The sequence below is a fragment of the Gasterosteus aculeatus genome, chromosome 20, assembly GCF_964276395.1.
Source record: "Gasterosteus aculeatus chromosome 20, fGasAcu3.hap1.1, whole genome shotgun sequence".
Taxonomy (NCBI): domain Eukaryota; kingdom Metazoa; phylum Chordata; class Actinopteri; order Perciformes; family Gasterosteidae; genus Gasterosteus; species Gasterosteus aculeatus.
Genome location: NC_135707.1, coordinates 13,030,087 through 13,053,124, shown reverse-complemented (window position 1 = coordinate 13,053,124; position 23,038 = coordinate 13,030,087). Strand labels below are relative to the sequence as shown.

At 40.8% G+C, this 23,038-nt stretch overlaps 1 protein-coding gene across 1 annotated transcript; it reads left to right on the top strand.

Annotated features, from left to right (window-relative positions):
- The first annotated feature begins 3,838 nt into the window (after window positions 1-3,838).
- LOC120810600 (lysophosphatidylcholine acyltransferase 1) lies at window positions 3,839-21,225 on the top strand. The gene is made up of 14 exons (XM_040165291.2): window positions 3,839-4,284; window positions 8,883-9,022; window positions 9,638-9,852; window positions 11,824-11,936; window positions 12,438-12,498; window positions 13,049-13,107; window positions 13,547-13,581; window positions 14,470-14,524; window positions 14,818-14,900; window positions 15,214-15,339; window positions 15,965-16,118; window positions 16,610-16,708; window positions 17,139-17,280; window positions 17,499-21,225. Exons 1-14 carry the CDS (start codon window positions 4,162-4,164, stop codon window positions 17,723-17,725), a joined length of 1,632 nt encoding a protein of 543 aa, XP_040021225.2. The 5' UTR covers window positions 3,839-4,161; the 3' UTR covers window positions 17,726-21,225.
- Window positions 21,226-23,038: the final 1,813 nt, after the last annotated feature.

Below are 23,038 nucleotides of genomic sequence, written 5' to 3'. Positions count from 1 at the left end.
CACCTTTCTTTCATTCACTTTGTTTCAAGAACACCGCTGGAAGTGAAAATTATACCGAGAGGATCGAGGCATGTCTAAAATCGCAAATTCTGGGTCATCCGGTCACTCAGTGGTGCCGGCATTCTCTCAAGGTCAAAGTCCATCTCTGGACTGCTCCAGCAACATTTTTACAAGTGTCATCATTAACAGGTTCAGTAGGTCAGTCTCACCTTCTGAAAGGCTGACTCCTTTTGAGATAGACGGTGATGACGTTCCCCATCAAACGTTCCCCTACTTTCTTTACAAAGAACTCACAGACTAACACACACCTGTTTAATCCCTCTTTACACGCCTCCCTACGTCGCATGTCTTTTGTTTTTTGCCTGTGTAAAATTACAGTTTTACAGGTGTCCAGTCGGCAAAGCAACGCTGACAGACAGGCATGCGAGAGGACAGCCAAGCACTTGTGTTCGCCACAAAGATCTTTCTTGTCTTACAACTGGCTGTCCTGCCCAGCATGTGGCTTTGGTTACAAAGCCCGCTCTTCTAGCGGGAGCACCCCTTCATCTCCCCGAGGAACACAGAGGACGATGGAAGGTGCTTTCCGAGATGAGCGGCAGAGTGGCTTCCTCTTTCAAAGGGCCGCGGATGTACATGGCTCATGGATTCCTGTGTTAGCTGGGAGATAGCGAGGCACCTGGAGAGGCCGTACAGGAAGACGGGACAAGAGACCAGAGGAGAGAGATGAGAAAAAACCCAGAGAGAAGCTGCTTACATTCGATGCCAAAGAAGGGACAGCAGCTCTCTCGGATTTCAAATGTCCGTTGCGTGTGAAATTGTGGTTTTCAAACGTATACCCCCCCCCTCCAACCCCCCAACCCCTCAGACACGACTGCTCTCATCATCAGCATGTGAGGAAGTGGGTAGATTAGAGCTTTCACAAAAGCATGCTTGCACAGCGCTGAGTATTGTGGGTTCCACCTCTACCTGCAAAACACCCTCCCTGGGGTAAATCAACACTATTATACTTTTGATTTGAGCTGTTTTCTCTTGGAGCCAAAAGTAACAGAGAAAATCCAAGTGTTTGTATTTCATACGATGACAAATGAGACAAAAGGAGAGTCTTTGTTAGTGAAGCTTGGGACGGCTGTAAAACAAAAGGGCCTTTGACGATTGACACATCCAGAGAGTCCGCCGCCAATCTTGCGTACAATCCATTTCCTCAAGCCAAAGTGTTCTCTTTGTGTGTTGAATATGTTGTGGAACATGCTGGCCATTGATTGACATGGGCGCAGGGGCTGGTAAAACATTACTGTGGTGTGAAGCAAACTGCAGTCCGTCAGTCACACTGCCTCAGATGTTCGGCCTGAGGGGGGTATACTACCGAATGCCGCTTTCTCTCGTTCTCAATCCCTTTTCCTTCAGCTCATTCTGGATGCATTCACAATTGCATTATTGCCATCAAATTGTCAAACTCTCAACCTGGTCTTCTTACTGTCTGCGCGGACCTGCTGTCTCTTTTTCTCGTACAATCTGTCTCCACCCGCATTTATTTCATTGAGACAAAAGATTGTGAGCTGATTTGGCCGGAGTCAAGAAGCTGTCTCAGTTTTGGATCGTTTTTTTTAAAGGCATTTACAGTGATTGAAGGCCCCCAAAGTGCTTGCTATCATTAACATACCCCTTCGGAAATGAAAGTAGACATAATTCTCCCCTGATTTATCCTAAATGAATACATTTTAGACCACATTTGATGATGATCACCACGGCAATGTCGACAAAACCACATGAATACATTCTTAATTGTCCCATTATTTGTTTTGCAATACTGATAGGAAGCTATTTATATTTTTTCCAGGTATTCAAGGTATACAACTTCTAACTTTCAAACAGTTGGAAGGCATAGTAGTGACACCCAGTGTGAGTCACCACCTCGCACCTTTCTCTCCCCAAATGAAAACAATAGAAAAAAATGCTGTATATATGAAATGACCTAATACTTGTGTATTTCCAAAATGTCATATGGATTGATTCAACACTGGCATTACAATTTTAATCAGCAGTGTAGAACGAGGTGTTAAAACACATGCGGCAGCCCTCCGGGCAATAAGAAATTGGACAAGGCACCAGGAAATTGTGTCTCCTCCAGAAACAAGTGTTTTGTGATTGTTTACCCCATGTCTTTAAATTGCATTTCTTCCTTTTTAATTCAAGCACAGCAGCTGTGGGATTGAGGGAGGGAAAGAGAGAGGGAAAGGGGATGTTGCAGGAATGGGGGAACCTTTTCATATATATTTTTTCCCTTTTTCTATCCCTCCATCTTCTACAGTATTAACCCTGTGTGATGTGATTTCTGTCAAATGCAAATGTCACAACCTGATATGGTCGGCCCAGAGGGCACTTCGACTACACGTTCCACGGCCAAATTAATATATGGAGTCAGATGGTGTGTGTGTTTGTGTGTTTGAGCACATGTGTATGTTTGACTGGCTGACCTTGACATACTTGCAATTACAAAATAAATTCAGCAAAAAAATTATTGCTGAGAGGACAGTCAAGGACATGAAATATGCTGGAGTGTCTGTATGAACATGTAGTCCAGTCAATGGGTTTCTCAATGAGGGACTTAATAAACTCCTGCCCACTCAAGATCCAAACTGACTTAGATACATTCTGTTTTTACGTTTTTATTTACAAGAAATACTTATTCCCCCCAAAATTGGCATGATTTCAAGTTATCCTCTTGAACTTAAGTATTCTTTTGTTTTATTCAGAATTGGCCAATTTGTAGCTTCAATCAAGAAAAAATGGTATTGCTAAGAGTTTTAATGACCTCCTGTCTTGTCTGTCCTGTCTTCAAAATTCAATGAGAATCGAAATCTATAAGCAGGATATGGTCACTTAAAATCGCTGAACACCAATCACCATGAACGCGATGTTAATTTGCAAGTCACAAGATTCTGGATATTTTTTTCTGGATGCATACATTAAAACCGTATTGACGCTGCTGCTGATGCGGTGTCACAATACCCCCGCTTTGACAGAAGAAGAGGGAAGGTTTTTACAAGCACACTAAAATTATGAAAGGTGATTTGTATTTTCCACAAGAGCTGTATCTGTAATTCTGCATATGAGTATTACATTTACCATGAGTGTAAATTCTGAATACACCGTCTGTGGTGTGAAGTAGTGACCACTAGAGGGGAGCATTTAATCAAAGATGAAGACCTATTCAATTGAGACAGGACACTATCCTCTTTTGGAGATGAGTGCAATATTGTCAAATATGTAAATTAAGTAGTAAATTAGGTAATACATTTCCCATGGGTTTAAAAAAACATGGTACTGATTGTATCCAGCATTTTATTTGCCTATTTTAACTTCTCTTTTAGAGGTTTGTGGCATTCATTCAATCATAAAATATTATGTGGTTTGAATCTGACTGTCATACTGTATATATGTATCCCTTTTAATGGAATTAAAAATATACATATTGACTAAAATCATTGGCCCTTAACTTGTACTTGCACTTGCACTAGTATAGCTCACTACAACATCATGCTGAGACAACACATAGAACATGTAGGCCTACAGTTTGTCTCCAGTTCCCCATGAAGATCAGGTTAGTCTTGCTTCATTATTTGTAGTGCCAGATCTATAATGTTATATTTAAACAAATCTATCGTTCAGCATTTTGTAATTGCAGCAATACTTGAGGTAAACATTATCAAATAATCAGTGTGGCAAAATGCGTTCATTTAAGGGCACTTGTTTTGAGATGAAGATACTCTGGACACCTATGAAGGCAGCATCTCCTGGGCACCCTGATATGGATACGAGGCTGCGCTGCGCATGCGCCCTGTCAAAGGAGCAGAATTGTGGCCGCGTTAGCATCCGTAGCTAGCGGACTGATAGGGGAACCCGGTGCGGAGGAAGGCGCTCTGCGCACTCTAGGCAGAAATATATCGGAGACTTCAAAATACCCCCCCGCTAATCCTTGAGCTAACCATTATCCCTCCATGCTTTGCGGGAGAGGCAGATAACCCCCCGCACCGCCACCTCAATTAGCCGCCGTGCAAGACCGATAAGGGAAACTGCGTGTTTTAGCGTGAGGAGAGACCCTTTCGGGTGGAATCTGTCTCTGTAGCCGCAAACCGTTGACCAACGTGACCTCGTGCAACAATGAGGTTACCGAGTAACAGGCAGTGCGCGACGGAGGGAGATGGGAAGAAGATGGACCAAGCGCCTCCGTTCAGAAACCCTTTCGTGCACGTCTTGAAATTCACCCCGCTGGAAAAAGCAAAGGTAACGTAAACGCACATTTGTAGCCACACGACACGAGTTCTTCCACAGCTTACGTTATGTTATGTTAACATGCAGTTTCGGTACTTTGTGGGACGTTAAACACTCGCGTGTGACCCGGCGGGTAGGCTGTCACCATCATTTAACTTGGCAGTTTTCCCTAAATTGCAGCTAGCCAATGTAGCTAATCTTAGCTAGCCTGCTAACAGGAGCCACATAACATGTTGCTTTCCCCCTCCTGTCTTGTTGGGATGCTGCCTTTTCTAAATACTGCTGGAAGGGCCTGATTTTTATTTTTATTTTGTTAACGTCTAGCTAACGCTACAGTAACGACCTGCATTGCACACCTTAGTACACAACATTACAATCAACGCCGCTCGCCCAGGAATCTGCTAACACACCGTCGGGATAACGGAGCGCTACTTGCGCCTGGCCGCATGTCGCGGATGGGCCTAGCTTGTTGCTGTCGCGGACGAGTCGGTCGGGCAATTTACCTTTACAGGGTTTCGGGGGGCTGGTTTCAACGTGCTGCTTGGTGGTTTTTATTATTACAAACACTTGTGAATTTGGAGGGTTAGCAATAAACCTGACCGGCATCCTTCATTTTCTCCCCATCTGAAAGTTATTGACACGTTTTTTCCAGCTGTTGAAGTCCACAGGTTTTTCCATCATTATTTACTTGATTAAATTGTTTCAATTTAGCTGGATCTTCAAGACACTGGATTGATTACTTGTTTTCTTGTGAGCATTACATTATCTTGGGCCAGTTTCGAAATAGGAAGTCACACTTTTGCTCAGCTCACCTGATCTGTTCGTTTACATTATTAGAGAAGTGATGGCAACAGAGGGATTGAGAGGCACCTTGAAGGCTGCATACTACTCATGATCATGTTTGATTTATATAGTACGTTAACATCAGAGAAAATACACTGAAAACATGCATAATGCACTTTAACATGGTTTGATTTGAGTGCGTTGTTCTTTTACTTGTATCACCCGTAGCTCTAAAGCAAGGAAATGCATGTTTTTATTAAATCAGTTTCCTTTTCCTTTTTACATCTCCCTCATTTGAAATTGCCAGCTTCCCATGTATAATCATCCGGCATTAAATAGCTTTTATTTCAAGGTAGCACATTCATTTCTACTATGTTACCTGCCATATTCATTCATAGGGTTGGTACTGTTAAGGCTTAGTAAACATTATGACACAGTTGTGTGGTATCTTCAGTAACTGACTTCAAACCAATGTTAGAGCCTCGGTTTTATGAATGGCCCAAAACTGGCATAGCAGGCACAGAGGAGCATCTTGTTAAGTATGAATACTGACCTAGAAGAGTTGAAACACACGCACTCTTTGTTTTTCCCTTCTCACTGTTTTGACGGAGACTGAAGGGCAAAAGAGGTAGTGATAAGTGGATCAAAGCCACGGGAATAGACACGTTTCTGCTTTAAGGGAGTTGTCAACAGAGGACTGCACTGAGTTCATTTATACATGCCAATTACATGCGAAAGCGTGTTCAGCGTGCAAATTCAAGTTACAATTGCAGATGCTTCCTTTTGACAACTGAACAAAAAATACGAGACGCAACTCTCTAGTCCCCTAAAGTGCAATTTAATTGTCATATTCTTTGTAACGAAGCTCTTTCACGCAGTATGCATGAACATGCTGTTGTAACTATACATTGAATATACTTCAAATGGATTTTTGTTTGCATCAAGTGCTTAATCCAAAGATACATGGCAATGAGTGCTCCTTCTGGTGTGACTGAGTATAAATGTTTTCAGCATGTTGTGCACGTCTCGGTGCATCCGAAGCAACCTTAAAAGGTTGCAATCTGAAGTGAAACGTGGAAGATATGAGCAGGAAGTGAAAGCGCCACATAGCATCTGAGTAGCTAACAGATAGATAAACCCACACGGTGCTTTTATTGGTGCACAAAAAAAATAGATTACATTTCCATTGCAAAATGACTGTCACAAGCACTAAATGGTGTGAGATGTGAATTATTTCACTAGCAGAGTCCAAAATTCTCTTTTCACCGGCCAACAATATCCTTCAGTAAGTTAGTATTCTGTAGATCAAATGTTAAAGAAGAAGCCAGCACATTTTAAAGCAACATTAAGCGTGAACTGTAGCGGTGAGACCAAAGCGCTGAATAATCAGATCTTTATCTTATTTATCACATAACTATTTGTATGTCTGAAGGCTGCACACCAGCCTTCACAGATTCAATCCTCTGTTGGAAAATCTACTCTCATTTGGCGGATGTCAATATCGGACCCTCTTCACAAGTGTTACAGTTCATGTAGTGAAACCTGAAGAACATTTGACAGCCATGATTGGCCGGGGGCTGATTAGACTTAGAGTTTGGGATGCAGTGTTTCCCCAAAGTGTACAGGTTTGGAGGCGGAGGGGCAGACAGACACCGACACATGGCACTTTCCGCCGCACGCTCTCTGTCCGCTGGTGAGATTGTGCTCACCTGTGTGCGTCCACATTGTCTTTGTGTGCTAATCAGAGTGGAACTCCACCAGAGGAGAATTTCAAATGCCCAACCATTTACAGATGGAAATGAAGACCCTCGTTTATAATCCTTTATGGGATTTATTTACTGTTTGGGTAGACTGCAGCAATGACACAATAGCTTATTCCCTCACTGTAAATAACTGCATTTCTGGCTTTTGAAGTGGAGGAGTGATGAGTTCCTCACATGGTTCTTCTCCCCCTGTACCTGAACATGCTCACACTGACTCTGTGCTGGCTAGCGGTTAGCTGATGGACACTGATCAATCACTAAAGGTGCTAATACAAAACACAACAGCAAAACAATTACAACAACTGCAAGGCTGTTTGCAAAAAGTAAACACAAACTTGTGTGATTGCTTTGACACAAGACTGATCCCTTTTGGCCAGAACCACAAACCACCCGGCTAAGAGTTAGCCGCCACTTTGTTGCGTGCGTGGTTGATTTCAGTGCAGAGATAATATCAGGAAATTCATAACATCTGGGTCACAGCTAAATGCAATTCTTGCTTTGCATTCTATTAATTGTTACTGCCATATAGCAACCCTGGTGACAACTTGTCATTTCAATAACAAGAAAAGTAATTTGTTTTTTGGATTTACAGAATTTTTAAAATGTTGGCTCTGCTTTGCAGCTGTTATACAATTCCAAAGACCGACAAGAGTTATTGCATACATTTAAAGATGCCTTGTAGAATAATGGCTGAATTACTCCAGCTCGTTTCACTTAAGCATTGCCTTTTTATTTTAATTCCAAGTGACATGCATGCATTCTCATACTTTGATACTTTTTCAGAATTTTCATTTTTCAACAACCCTGCAAGTCTGGTGCCATCTCTGTGTCTCGTTCCCTCGCGCACATATCAAATCCTCGAGGCTCTTGGTGTTTGTTTTCTTCCGGTGATGTGAGATTGGGTGACGAACCACAGCAGGGCACGTCGTCTCAATCAAGTAGCCGTCACGAGTGTCTACGTTATCATTTTTAAATGTCTCCGGTTATTCCGTTCCCGAGATGAGTATTTTTTTAATTAAGTTTTGGGTTCTGTAAAACCCCGGCCTTTTGTGGCCGCTCAGTATTAAGGCAGCAAAGAGATGCGCCTTATTTGAAACATAGTAGTGTGGACATGGCCTACAACTGTCTACCATTCGACTGATCTCCAAGATGTGCTTGCTGCTTATCGTCAGTAGTTTAACAAGATGGCTTTAAATGTATTGATCTGAACTTCACCATGGCGTCAAACAACAACTCTCCAGGGATAATCTAGGCAGATAGGCTTCATGTTGCCCAGTAGTGGTTGCTATCAAGACCAACATTGACATAAGATAAGCGCTACAATCAGGGAGTCGTATACAAAAGCTGTAAACAGTCCCCAGTGCACCAAACCAAGGTTTTGTCAGAGCCTTTTAAGAATTTGAACAAATGTTGTTTCTAGTATTGGCATACTACGATAGTATAGGGGCCGTATTATGACCTAAGAGTTGAGGCAACATCTGATTTAAATTGTTTAGTACAGACCCTGCTGCATGCTTGCAGCCACCTGGAGAGGAAAGGCCTCTCTGCTTCATTACATGATGGTAGATGAACTACATATACTTTTTATACTTTTTCTGTACAACAGATGTTTATAGTTAATTGCCTCATAAGACAGAGTCGTCGCTGTTGCCCGGTGGGCTTTCTGGTATCGTGCTTTGCTAAAGATGTAATGAAATCACCTCTCCCGGGATACGCTAGGCAGATAAGCTGCATGCTGATTGCAGTAGTGGTTGCTATCAAGACAAATATTGATAAAAGATAAGCGCTGCAATCAGGAATGCGATGCAATCTTTCCCCCATTTATATAAAAAAAAAATATTTTTAGAAATATCTTTTTTGATTGTTTTTCCTGGTACACAGTTAATATTTTGCATTAGAAAGCATTCATTTTGAGACAAATAAAATGATTGAAGTAAACGACAACTTAATACTGCATTGGCTAACTTCAAAGTGGGACTGTAACAGCCCCAAGATGACTGACAAAATGTGTGTTGTTTGATTTGTTTCATTAACCCTTTTCTCTGATACTACACTGTCTTGCAGATTGCGTTAATGACGGTCACGCTGTTCCCCGTCCGGCTACTCATAGCTGCGTTCATGATGCTGCTGGCTTGGCCGTTTGCCTTCCTGGCCACAGTAGGACGTTCAGAGACCAGCGTGGAACCCCAGTGCCTCTGGAGGAGGTGAGTGCTTTTTTTAATGTATTTCTCTGTCTGGTCGTGCAATAAGTATCATTGATCCACTGTGAGAATACGTCTCTCGGTGTCATTCACACTTTGATTGTAGGAATGCACCTGTGACAAGGGGCTGCTAATGTTGCTATCTCGTCTTAGTCTCTGTCATTCTTCAGCTTTTGTTCTCAATCACTTTTTTTTTAAAGAATATAATCTGGCCTATTGTAATGTTGACGGGAGCTACTTAATAGCCTTCCTAGCAAGTCCTACGGCCTGTCCTGGATGCCATTTAGCCGAGAGTGAGTAGTTTTTAGCTTATGAATTAAAATGGCTGCGAACGAGGAGAGTCCAGCGGGATCGAGGCAGAACCGAGTCAATGGTGTAACTGCACTAATTCTACAAAACAAGTGTTCAAATCTTATTTCCCCTATTGTTAAAATGCATCGTTTCCGCTTAGGCTCAGTGAGTCATTGCACATTTATTTGATGTAAACTGACCGCATCTATTATCTTCTATTCTAAGAGATATCATGGCATTGGCAATATGCATCTGAAATAGTGTTGGACGATTAATACCCATCTGCAGATGAAAAGTGCACCTCACACATGCATTATCTTGTTCCAGACTAGTGGACATAACTTTGAAGATCATCATGCGGGTCATGTGGTTTGCGGGTGGTTTCCATTGGGTGACTGTGAAAGGCCGAAGGGCGATGCCTGCAGAAGCACCCATCCTCACCCTGGCACCCCACTCGTCCTACTTCGATGCCATCCCAGTCACCATGACAATGGCTTCCATTGTAATGAAGGCTGAGAGCAAGGATATACCTCTCTGGGGCAGTAAGTAACAAATGCATGTATAATATTACTGTTATTATCTCTATGACCTTCTACAGTGTTGCTACTTTGTCCTAAAGATATTGTTTAAAGAAAAATGATACGAAGAAGCAGAAATAGAATACCCTGTGGTTGTCACACTAAGATGGGAAAAATAAAATAACTCTTTCTAAGACGTAACATTTAAATACCATGGATCTAGATCTAATTGTAGACACAATAAAACATCTTTGCAAATTCACTTGTTTTATTTGAGATAATTAGTCACTGGCCGACCAGCCTCAGTATTAAACCTGAACCAGAAATGGCCTTCAGTTGCAGATCCTATTAACAAGCTTGCAGGTTAAGTTACGTTTTGTAGTTGCCAGGTAAGGCATTTGTTCTTATACCCCTGGCAGCAGGAAGGGCACTGAAAGGCCTACGTGTTTGTTATTTGAGCCTTCGTTTCTCATCCTCCTCTTCCTTCCAAGTCAGTAATTGGCCTCCCTGTTACCTCCTGGCAGAGTACACGTGCCAAGTTACTGCAGCCTTACTTGCTTTAATTATGGAATTTAAAACCGAATTTGCTCATTGGCTTATTCTCTATTTTGTGAAGATGTTTCAAAGATCTCTAGTCAGTATAATTAAATAATTTTTGTTAAAAGGTTTAGACTATGTCAGTGTCCTTGCAATAGGAACCCGTCACCAATGCCTGGCCAGCCGAGGGGAATCCAGAACAAGCATTAAGACCTGATCAGCCACAGTGACGTATGTAGGTGTCTCTCAGGGTAGAGTCCTAATCCCTTTCTTTTGGCAGACGGCTTACAGTTGGAATCGATGTCTTCCTCTCATGGCCTAACTCTCCTTCATTTCATCTTACGGTCCTTAATGTGTTGTGCATTACTCTATGAATTTAACTCTTTGCCTACCAGAAACATTGCTTATCAAATGTGTATATTGTCAATGATTGGATGTAAGAGAAAATGCTTCTCAAAATAAAACTATTGCACATCTGCCTAGATTATTCAAACCCTTAATCTTTGCCCTGCAAATTGTATTACTATGCAAATATTTGCCAACCAGACCTTTACTCATAGTGCATTGACACCGTGTTCATTGTATCACTCTGTCCCACCATTTGAGAAGCAGTTTTTTTGCTCAAATACAATCACGTGGCTTTGCTATTATTATTATTATTATCATGCCGTCAATTCTAAAATGGTATGATAAAATGACACTGATGCTGTATATTGGTTTATGTGCTAATGTGTTTTTAGTCGTTTCTCGCAAACCAATGATGGTTAGAAGTCAGGCAATCGGCCCTTCATTGTAAAGTAGTCAGATCCAACCAAATATAGTTTTCTGGGTAGTAACAATATACCACAAAACACTTACTTCATGCACGACATTAATGAGGCGGAAGTTTTGGTCAAATGTCTTAAAATATTAATACATTGATGTGTATCTCTATCTCTCTCTCTATAGATAGATATCATGATCAATTGACGCGACTGCAGTGACCAAAGACTAGTTCCTTTTCATTCAATGTTTGAAATTATTTATTATTAAGAGTTAAGAGTCTCAAGTTGATTCTTGGCCTGCAGTTCAATTAGGGCCTAGGACGGAGGGCGTAACCACGCATCCTTTGGGAGCGTCGTGTCCCCCCCCCAATATTGAGAAAAAAAACAATCTGCCCCCCCCTCCCCAATATACAGCAGAAAATATGTAAAATATATGTTTCCTTCCTCTTATGAACCTTTTGTTAAGCAAAACCGCTCAGCGGGGCCGCAGTATCCGCGCCCCCCCCCCAATGTCTAAACCATATTTACACCCTTGACGGAGTAGTAATAGATTTGTTCATCAACTTCTGTACTTATACCCAAGAGTGTAACTGCTTTTCAAAAATACCAACTTACAGCATAAGAAAGTAGGGAAATTTCTCTGAGGAAGAAAAAAGTTTTTGTATTGATTTTCCGTCTGCTTTCTCACTTCCAGCTTTGATTAAGTTCATCCGGCCAGTGTTTGTTTCGCGGTCAGACCAGGACTCCAGGAAGAAGACTGTGGAGGAGATCAAACGCAGAGCACATTCGGGAGGGGAGTGGCCTCAGGTAAAGAGGCAGATCATTTTATGCAAACATGCACAGAACATGAATAGACTTTATTAAAAACAAAAACGGCGAACAACACAATACAAATATTGTACATTAAAATTGATTTACTTTTATAAATTCAACAAAGTTTAAAAACTACTTTTTTGTATATAAAATAAGTAAAACGTGTAATGTAAGGTTACAACTTTAGCCCTGGTTGTCTGATGTTATGAGGAAGGTATGTCTTGTGGGGTCCACATGATGCTTCAAAAAGACCTGAACATCCCTGAAAAGGACTAAGCTTGAGACGGCTGACAAATGGACAACCATCCATCCATCCAGTCCCAGTGCAATGCAGCACTGCATAAGACATAGTTACAACTTACTGCACGGATGACTTTGCATCATGCAATCTAATGCAAGCATGTGCATATTTACACGCATGCTTTGTACCATTCTGTTAAGGATATGGCTACTGATTTCTTTTTAAATTTGCTAATTATTCATTTTTTCTTACAGATAATGATTTTTCCAGAGGGAACATGCACTAACAGATCCTGCCTAATCACATTTAAGCCAGGTAAGGCTCTCCCATTATCTTTTTTTTAAATTCTTATTCAGCTGTCTTCTCTTGTATCTTTTGTGGAAGTCATGCATTCAACTTGCTAGCATGCACTGACATTTCCTACTCAGCATAGTAGGAATACGTTTATTATATTAATAACCGTACACATTTATTTAACATCCCATTTTTCTTTATGTGGGATGTGCGGTAGTATAATCAAGCATTGCATTTTTGCAACAAAAAATCTGAGTTGAATTAGAAAGCCCCACACTTCGCTTTTGAAGGATTTTTTGTAAAGTGCAGCTCACATAGGATATATGCATTTCAGAAAGGAAATGCATAAGTGATTGGCTGTAACCAATGCTGATTACAAACTTTGGTAGATGTTTGAAAAGCAAAATAAGTGCATTTGCATTTCTGTTTTTTATTAGTCAGATTTCATTGAATCAACCTTTTCAAATGTACATTCAATATTGTATTTAGTGTGCGCTTACTCTTAATTCTTTTTTTTTTTTAAATGATGAAATGTCTAATTGAATTAATCCTCATTTTTTTACTCATGAAGGGGCCTTCATCCCAGCTGTCCCAGTACAGCCTGTGGTGATTCGTTACCCTAATAAACTGGTAAGATTACCCAATATCTTTTTTACATTGCATGTCGTTGTTGGCTTCTGCTAATGCGCTGAATCCCACATATTGCATCCTTTTTTAAAAGCGTAATCCGTGCCATCAGATGGGCAGCGGTGGCTCAGGGTGATCAATCCTCTAACTGGAAAGTCCATGGTTTGATCCCTGACTTCCACTTCACCCGAGTGTCCCAATTGGTCCAAAGGGTCCACATTTGTATTCAAAATAGTTTTGTGAATGCAAGTAAATGCATTTGTTCCTCAATTTCTGGGCTTGCACTTTCATTTGTTTTTATGGGCGAACAAGCATGCAAGGTTTTCCCTTCTATTTAGTGCATAAAAAGCTACTGGGAGAAAAATAGCAATTAGTAAAATATTGAAAATATTTTTGAATATAATTTGAATAACCTAATGTATTTTTCTTTTAATAACTGCAGGACTCAATCACATGGACTTGGCAAGGACCTGGAGCGTAAGTACACAATTTAATTTCTTATATGAGGTGACTTTTTTTTAAACTAATAGTTATGGCTGGAGGCAAGAGACTGCCCTAATTATCCGTCTCTGCAGCATCCTCAGAATACGATGTCCTGCTCTGGTTTGGATTCCATAATTATGGTGGCTCTTCGAACGCAGTTTGCTTTCTCTCCAGTTTACCGGAGCAGGGTTATACATTGTTTTAAATAAATCTTTTAAAAGATGCAAGATCAACACTTAACTGTTTTTATATTTGTTGCACAAGTCTTTTTAACTTTCATTTATGCACACACACACACACACACACACACACACGCACACGCACACGCACTTGAACATAGCAACCTCAGATCCAGAAACGGCACTTGAAATGAACCACGTTTATTTCTGCTTGTAACTCATGATGCTAGTTGTATTTTTTTGTTTTGTTTATTGCTGTTATGATGTAATGTCGGCACCTTGTTTGTGTTGTTATTGCTTTTTGTTTCTGTCTTTAGTTGCACTTAAAAGATTTTCTCATCCAAAAATGTTTATACGGGAGTATAAAGTGACACGTTCTTCCAAACATCTCATAGGAATGTGTGTATACCAAAATTGAGCTTCTAAATGATTAAAAACATAAAAATGCTGCCTACCCTCAAAAGTTGGTGCATAGAAACTAGGCAGTTTTAAAGGTAATGAATTAAAGTTCTGAATAATGACACATTTTGATCTAAATTTGCCGAAGCAAATATTTTCTTATTTACTGTGATTTTATTGTATGATGGCAAAAATGCATCATACATTTTTATGTCATTTTCCCCATGAACATGGACCCTAATCAAAGCGCTTTGTTTCTGTATATGCGGATTTTTGCTGATAACGATGTCTTGTTGTTTTTTAGGTTTGAAATTTTGTGGCTGACACTCTGCCAGTTGCACAATGAGTTTGTCATTGAGGTAAGTGTGAAACTCTCTCCATATTTTACTTATTATTGTGGCTTTAGATCATGACACATTTAGTTATATTGCAACGTATGTTGCTGCTCGCTACAGGTGCTACAGACTTTCTCTTTTTCCTGATTACTGAATTGAATGCAGTGGGAATACATATTATATTTGTCCCCAATAAATGGTTGTTTGTTGTTTTTGTTATTTTTTAGTGATTGTATTCAGATACTAAAATGTCAATACTATAATAAAACCTCTTGTTGGAGATTTTGCCAATTAATCATTGATTTTTCCTTCTGCAGTTCCTTCCCATCTACACACCATCAGAGGAGGAAAAAAATAACCCTGCTCTGTTTGCGATCAACGTGAGACGGGTCATGGCTAAGTGAGTTAATTGTTAAACAATATTTGGCGGTTGCACATATTTGTCTACACAAAGGACAAGCGAGACGAGCGCACACACAGACTCTCACTCAGACATAAACATTGTGAAGCGGAGCAACCATCACGTAGAAATGGCTTCGTATCAAACTGATCAGATGCTGCTTCCAGCCTTCAATGATCGACCCCACGTCCTGATCAGAGTCCTCTTAAGTTTTCTGCACCAACCGACATCAAACCCCCTACATTGGCCTTTGTGAACCTTCCGCTGCTTTGATTTGCACATACCGATGTCCTGTCCTCCATTGTCCTCTCAGAGCCCTCGGGGTTCCAATCACAGATTATTCATTTGAAGACTGCCAGCTGGCCATGGCAGATGGCCAACTGAGACTGCCTGTCGACACCTGTCTGCTGGAGTTTGCCAAGCTCGTCAGGAGACTGGGGTGAGTCACTCGGACCTTCTGATGCAATGCTCTAATCAAAGAGGGCCTAGTAAGGGGTTAAGAGGCGAGACCGTGGCAAAATACTCATCAGGCGCAACAGCCAGCGAGATTTCATTTGTGCAGGAATGTTTTGGACTTGGACTCGATTTACGTCAATTTTCTGTTCAGATACCTGCGTAGTTTAAGACCTGGAGGGAGATTGTCTTCACTCATTCTGGGTGGAACTCCCCTCTGGCAGTGAAAGGCAGCATCTGGCAGCACTAGGTGTATTAGTGGAGGCACATGACTGTCTTCTCCCTCCCCGGTCCAGCCCTTGGCTTCGACATGGACCTCTGACAGTGCGGCGGAGGGAAAAGGAGAACACGGATAGAAAACACATAGAGGACGTAGAGAAGTAAATGTTTTGTCCCAAATACGTCAAAAGACTGAATAGACTGCAGCCCTACAAGCTACAGTTTGTCATCCTTAAAAACAATAGGACACAAGGAGTGTTTGCTCTACTGAACCTACTGTTTTGATGTCTGTTTATTAAATATTTTATTTTATTCTCGGCTTTTCTACATTTCTTGGTTTGCAGATTGATAATAATTCAGTTATATATGGCTTGTTCCCCTTGCTCTCCCAGGCTTAAACCCTGCAACACTGAGAAGGTTTTGCAGGATTATGGGAACAAAGCCAGGAAGCTGGAAGGTCAAAAGCTGGACTTGGACGACTTTGCTCAGTTCCTGGATGTGCCAGTTTCGGAGATGTTGCGGGATATATTCGCTCTTTTTGATGAGGTGACGACTTCGGATTTTTCCATCACGTCCACGATACTTCTTTAGTCTTAAGTGTCCGCGAGCAAATGCCCTTGCATTTTGTCACCGTCACCATAAGACTCTCTCATTGTGTCCTACTTGCATTCACTGCGAATTTAGAATTGAAATACAATAATTCTATTTAAATTACTGAACAAAACAAACAATAAATACTTGAATTTATGGCCAAATGTCCGAGCAGTCATTTGACAAAGTGCATCTACAAAAATACTTGAGGCTCGAGGTTCAATACCAGATACATTTGAAACTAATTGCAGCACCTTGTTTTTCACTCGGGAATACGTTTGTATTTTAGTACCCAAACACGTAATGGAGGTTTTATTGCCGCAGTGTGTTTATGACCTAAACAACAATCACCCGCAGATACTTCTGTGAAATGAACAGATAAGTGGCCTTGCTCATATCTTCTGTCTGGATCTTTTGTAACGTGTAGTTTTCTGTTGTTCTTTCAGCATGAAGATAACTGCATGGATATCAGAGAATACGTGATCGCCTTATCTGTCATATGCAGACCTGCCAAAGCTCTGGAAACGATGAAATTGGCCTTCAAGGTATGTTCTGTTTCACAGAAGTGGTTCTCTATGCTTGCTCAGGATCAGCATAACATTTCCTCTGTGAAAATGCCACTAGCTGATGGTTGTCATGTATTTAGCATAGCAGAGTAATTCACCTATTCTAGCTTGCTGACGACTTTACAAAATATTTTCCCTCATGTTCGCGCTCAGCTTTTCATTTCAGAACTTAAAAGAACATTTTAGATTCTGAAAAGAACTTTTTAACTGGTGTCTTTGGTAACCAATCTAGTTTTGCGACTGCACGATTGAGTACAGATTTTTTTATTTGGGGAAACCTCAATTATTTTGGGAAAGGGGAATCCCTTAAACCATTTCACCGGCTCTTTTTCTGACAACCTTTTTCAGAGTGGTTTGCTTTGAGGCAAAGACGTGACGTTTGCAATTCTCCCCATTGTATTTTCTCCAGATGTTTGAGGCAGAGGAGGACGGGGCCATCACGGAGATGGAGTTGGCTGTCATCTTGAAGACAGCTTTAGGAGTGACTCATCTCAGCGTGTCACGGCTGTTTACCGCCATCGATCCTGAAGACACAGGGAAGATCACTTTTGGTAGGCGATGTAATTCAACTATCACTGGTCACAACACATTTTTGTTAATCCTAGTTTTTAATGTTGCTTTATTGTTGTTTTTCTTTTTTTTCATGGTGAGCAGTATATTCTGCAACCAGGCCTGTTTAATTTTAAATGTAATCCCATCGCTGGGCTTTATTTAGCCTGCTGTCTCATCTGGACTGTGTCTCTGGCGCCCTCGTGTGGTCTTTTCACAGATAGGTTGAGATGCTTTGCGGAGCAACAGCCGGACTTTGCTGAGACCTTCCTGTACACAGAAAACGCTGGCCTCCACAGCGGCTCCAGCCACGGTCACCAAACGAAGCCCAGCCTGTCTTCCCAGAGCCTGCGCGGCACTGCCACCACCAAAACAGCCAACGGTATCTGCCCCGACTTCAGCCCCAAAGACCTTGGCCGCACAATTGGAGTCAAGAAACTCAACTGAAATGGTTTGGGAATGAATTGGGAGAAAACCCCTCTCCTGGCGAGAGGGGGATATTTTTCGGGACAGGGGGAAATGATGTACTTGTAAGCTAGTAACTTGTTTGAACTGTAAAGGACTACAGTTCAGTAATCAAAACTACAAATAGTAAAAACGTTTACCTTTTTTTAAATTGTATTGTGTTCATGGATTTCCTTTTTTTCAAATTCTTTTTACAGCAAGGATATGTTTTATTTGTAACTTTTATCTGTATTCTCCCTTGAATAGTAGCTGCCATTTTTATTGAAAGTGCAGAATGCATGGGCTCATGTTATTGTGAGTGGTACTGAGGATTATTTAACAAAAGAAGGGCCGCCTGAGGGAACCAGTGACATTGTATGACTACTAGGAAGTTGAAAGCTACAGTAGACACATTTGAGGTGAACTCGGGTCTCATAGTTAACAGTCGTAACTGCTATCGGCCTGTTAAATATACGGTGATATATTTGATTTAGCTCAGGGTTCAGTGACAAAAATGAAAAACTTTACTTGTATGATGTCATCATTTTTGACTCTAGCTGGGTTATATGCATGTATTTTCTTCTTACAGTAAATCAGTACTCTTCTGCCGAGTCATTATCCATTCACATTAACTTTTACATTTATTTCAGGTTGGCAAATTTCAGTGTCTTCTTTTCGTTGTTGAAATTTCACAATGTGGACCAAAAATGCATTCGATGATCTAACGTCACCTGTCGTGTGTGTGTGTGTGTGTGTGTGTGTGGCGGCGGCGGTTACACAATGTAGACCCATCTAAATCATATTCGGTTAGTCTGTTATGGTTAGTCTGGTATAAAGGCAAGGCTATATTACTTATACGTTACACTGCTACATTTAATTCATTCTTGTAATTTTCCTAATCCGCCCCGAACTACCGTTCACGTGTTAAATTATGAAATATTGAAATAACGGCCTTTTAGTTCATGTTTTTACATTTTTTAAAACCAAACCTCACTATCCGAGCATGTTATCACATTCAAGAGACCAGTCTGGAAATGGTAATAATCTCCCCCCGTGGTAACATTCATGCCTTGTTGTTTTTTTTCTAATTGTTGTCTGATTGGCATAAAAACATCCGCCATTGCATGCGATAGAAATACTTATTCTACAGACATGCAGCCTGTACCCACACAATGTGTTTATAATCACACGGCCTTTATTGTCAATATTTTAGAATACTCATTTGATCTCAAATCAAGCATTGATTAGTCTTAATTTATTGGTATTTTACTTCACTGGAGTTATATCCATCCTCTGACATTATATCATCTGTCCTTTTGTCCTGTAAATGCAAGAAAGTATCTGAAATTACAGTCAACCTCTGGTTGTATCGGCAAAGAAAATCCCATCCTATAATGCTCATTTCAATCATTTGCCAAAAATGTCTTTTAGTCATCTTCGTGTGTCTCAAACACACAGGCTACAACTTCTCGTAAAATATACAGTGCTTCACACTGTCATTTTATAGAACTACTACTTAAAGGGAACCCCCTCCAGAGCAGATTCAATAACGCATCAGAATGTTTGTAGTTAGTAACAGTTTTTTGTGCATTTGTGGTTTGAATCTTTGAAAAACTTTTTTGCTTATTCTGTTATTTCATTATGTTAGTGAGCCTCCAGTTCCCATCACATTCATGACCATGTATACTGTACAAATGTCTCCATTATGGCTTCTGGTGGAGTGGTATTTCATATCTCTTAAGCTCTCAACATGTATGCTTTTTGAAGAGTTCTGATATGTATTTTGAATATTCCAAATGCAGGACATTTTGGGAATTTTTGATATACATATGCGGTTGATTTTTATTTTCACTGCCATGACAAAGATCTGTGATCTTCTCTCCTCTGCAGATTGTATTGATAGTGAAAAATTATCCTCATTTTCTTTTGTATAATTGTTTCGTGCTGTATTCCTCCAGATATCGTGGAGTTTTATTGTTCTATTATTGCTTAGTTGACTGCTTTAGAGACAAAAAAATACAGATTTCTTATGGAAACCGATAGCCTTGAATCTAATAGAAGTTTTATGCTAAAAGAAAAAGAATGTATAGACAATCTTGTCACTATCAGAAGCTCCTGAAAGCACTGAGCTCGTGGACATTTTCCCTAAGAAATCATGTCTTTGAAATGTCCACTTGTTGTCCTGTTTCAACCCGCTCTCCACCAACCTCGTGTTTCCTGTTAAAGGCGTGCTGGTTGAAAGGAGTACCGTGTTAGTGTGTCGGGCCTCGAGGTGAACCACCACATGACGGGCCGCATAGCAAAACACTGCACGCACGTGCACTCGCATATGTTACATCACAATCTTTAGAGATTTTTATATAGTATTGTTTTCATGCTTGCACTTTAGATTACTCGTTTTTTTTTTTTTTTTTAAGAAATATCACATTGCTGTTAAGCATGTTAAGTTTGTAGGTACAATATTGTAGCTCAATTTTGTCAATTTGTATTTCATTCATACATCTGCTGCAATAATGAGAGCACAGAGGAACTTAATCACCCATTGAGCGGCGCTGTTCCGCTCCCACGTTGGTTTTTGTACCTTTTAAGAAAGAGTTTGGTTTGTTTAAACATGTAAAACACTTTCACTCCCACTTTTTTTGTCTTGTCTCAGGATTGTGGAAGTTTTGTAGCTTAAAACGGCTTTGTAAATTTATCGGACTTGGCAACAGCGTACTGATGTGAATGCTTTAAGCTGCACGGAGAAATGGATAAGTGTTAAATGTAGCACTCGGTCATGTGCGTGTACGGCGGGTGGTTAAGTATACAATTTACTGAATATGTACGGGGGAAACCGTGCTGTTTTTGTACATATATATGCAGAAATGTGATAGTAAATGTTCAACTGAAACAAAGAGTTGACATTTGAGATCTGAGCCAGAAGTAAACGTGTTGAGCCACAGTAAGCCCCCGTGCAGTTTTGGTCATTTTAAAACAACATTCCCATGTGTAGTTCTACAGGAGGATTTTATGTCATCAGCAAGTCAAATATGTACATGTATTTAAACCATTTTAACTTGCATCGGGCCGCTATGGAAAGAGTTAATTTTGATTGAAACCTTTATTTAAAACTCCTCCATAGAGACGAGTCTAATTTTTTTTAAATTTTTTTTTTTACTTGCTGTCAGTCGGATGAAATGTAAACCTGCAGGAGATGAACTTGTATTTATGCTACTGCTGCCTGCTCCGTTCGCCCAGCAGCGAGCCCAAGACGAAAGACTTGCTTACTCTTGACGAGGCGATCGTGTCTTTCTGATGGCTTACCGCCTGTGGAGCAAGAAACGTAACTTTGTTTTCTTTGTCGCTTTATTTCCTGTCTTTTTCTAAACTCAACAGGTTTTATTTTGTTAACTCATTTTGATGAAGAGTCATTACTGCAAGCTACTTTGAATCTGTCTATTCAGGACTGCTATGATATAACTTGTTAATGTGACTCTTGGATTGAATAAAAAAAAAAAAAGAAATGTGAGCAGACGCTTTTGTCACTGGCGTGATGGTAAATGTGTGTGTTTGTTGCATGATGTAGAAACGTGCTGTTAAAATGTGTTTTATCTCTGCCAGCCAAACGTCAGCATGTCCGTGTTCTGACTAATGCACAGTGAGCTGCATACAAATCCGTTGTATGATCTTGTTGTTCACAGTGCCTTTTACCCTTGTTAAAAGGAAATACTCATCGCCCCGCGTTACAAAATGTGTATCATAAGGTGGTTTCCTCTTGAATCCCCTCATCTGTCCCTTCCATCCCTCCTCACCCTACTTCTCTCTGGGTCTCAGCTGTTGCATTTATGAAAACAAGATACTCTTATTATGTTCACCTCCTCGGAAACCTCATGCATCCGGCTCGGCCCTCATCGACCCAACAATCTGTTATGAGGCCCGAGGCTCGATGGATTACTGTGTGGCTCGTGATGGCGGCGGTGGTGTTGGTGTTTAGGGGGTTAGTGGCCGATTGATCGCTGCAATTGGCTTGCAAACAAAAGTCGTCTTCAGCGCGAGAGTCATGGATCTGTCCGTGGGGAGCGGTCTGATTGGGTTATTTCAAAGACCCGGTCCTGTTTAGCTTAATTTTGAAATGGGAGAGGTCTCGATGTGAGGGCAAAAACAAAGGGGAGGGGTTGATGTTTTGTTTTGATGTGCAGTTTGATTTAACGGGAATTAAAGGAAATTAAAATTCAATACCTCCACTAAGCGTTTCATTTTTATTGACAGGGCTCTGAGATTAGAAAGTCACGTTTATTGGATTTCAATTGAGATTTTTTTTTTTTTTTACTGTGTTTCTTCTTTGAAGTAGGCAGGACCCTGTTTTGGAAAAAGAGCGCATCATTTACTCCCATATACAGGATCCGGCCGTGTCTGAATCACAATCTGATAACAGTTGTTGGGTTGTTTGTGTAAAGTACGACACACACACACACACAGTCCTGTGTTGGGGGATAAATGCATCTCATGCACTCTTGAGTTCTCGTGGTCTCTCGCTGACCTCTATAGTTCACAATGGCTCAGTGTCGCCATAAATGGAGACACGGCTGTCCCCAATCATACTATGTGTATCTTCCTGCTGACAGGCTGAGAGGGAGTGTGAATTCCTTTAACATGTGCTTTCTGCCCCCCCTCCCCCCCCGGACCTCCAGTTTGGACAGTGTGGAGCTCTAATGTGTATTAAAAGCTTCTCTTTACACCAAGACGCTTGTCAGACTTCCTCGCTCACCTTTCCAGCTGGATCGAGTCATTGAACTCCTGTCTGTGCTCATGGCTTGTATTTTATTATGATCACAAACACGCTTAAGATGCTTTTGACTTTCCACAAGCTTCTACCACGTCTTGATGTATAATAATAAACATCTAAAGTGATTTAGAAAAGCGGTAAAGATGGGAAGCCAAGATTTCAGGGGCTTTAAATTGCTTTCTCATGGGGGGGGGGTTTATACCCTTGTTTAGGACTCAATTTATCAAACATGACATTTAACCGCTTTGGTTATTTGTTTATTGATTATTTAACCACAGCTGTCCCACCATTGTGACACCTTAAGGGTTCACTGTAGAGTGTAATCACGATTTAGATCTCCCAGAACGTTTATCTCATGCCTTCCTGACTTGATCTCACACAGTAATAGCGCCTTCTAGTGGCATTAGACAGTTAACGCTCGTGCACTTTCACATCCTCCAACTACAGATGAATCTGATACACTTAAAATGTGGTGAGAAAAGCCTTAAGACCTTAATAAAGCATCACGCTGAAGATTATAAGAATGTGTTAAGAGGGAACAGAAGTTTGAT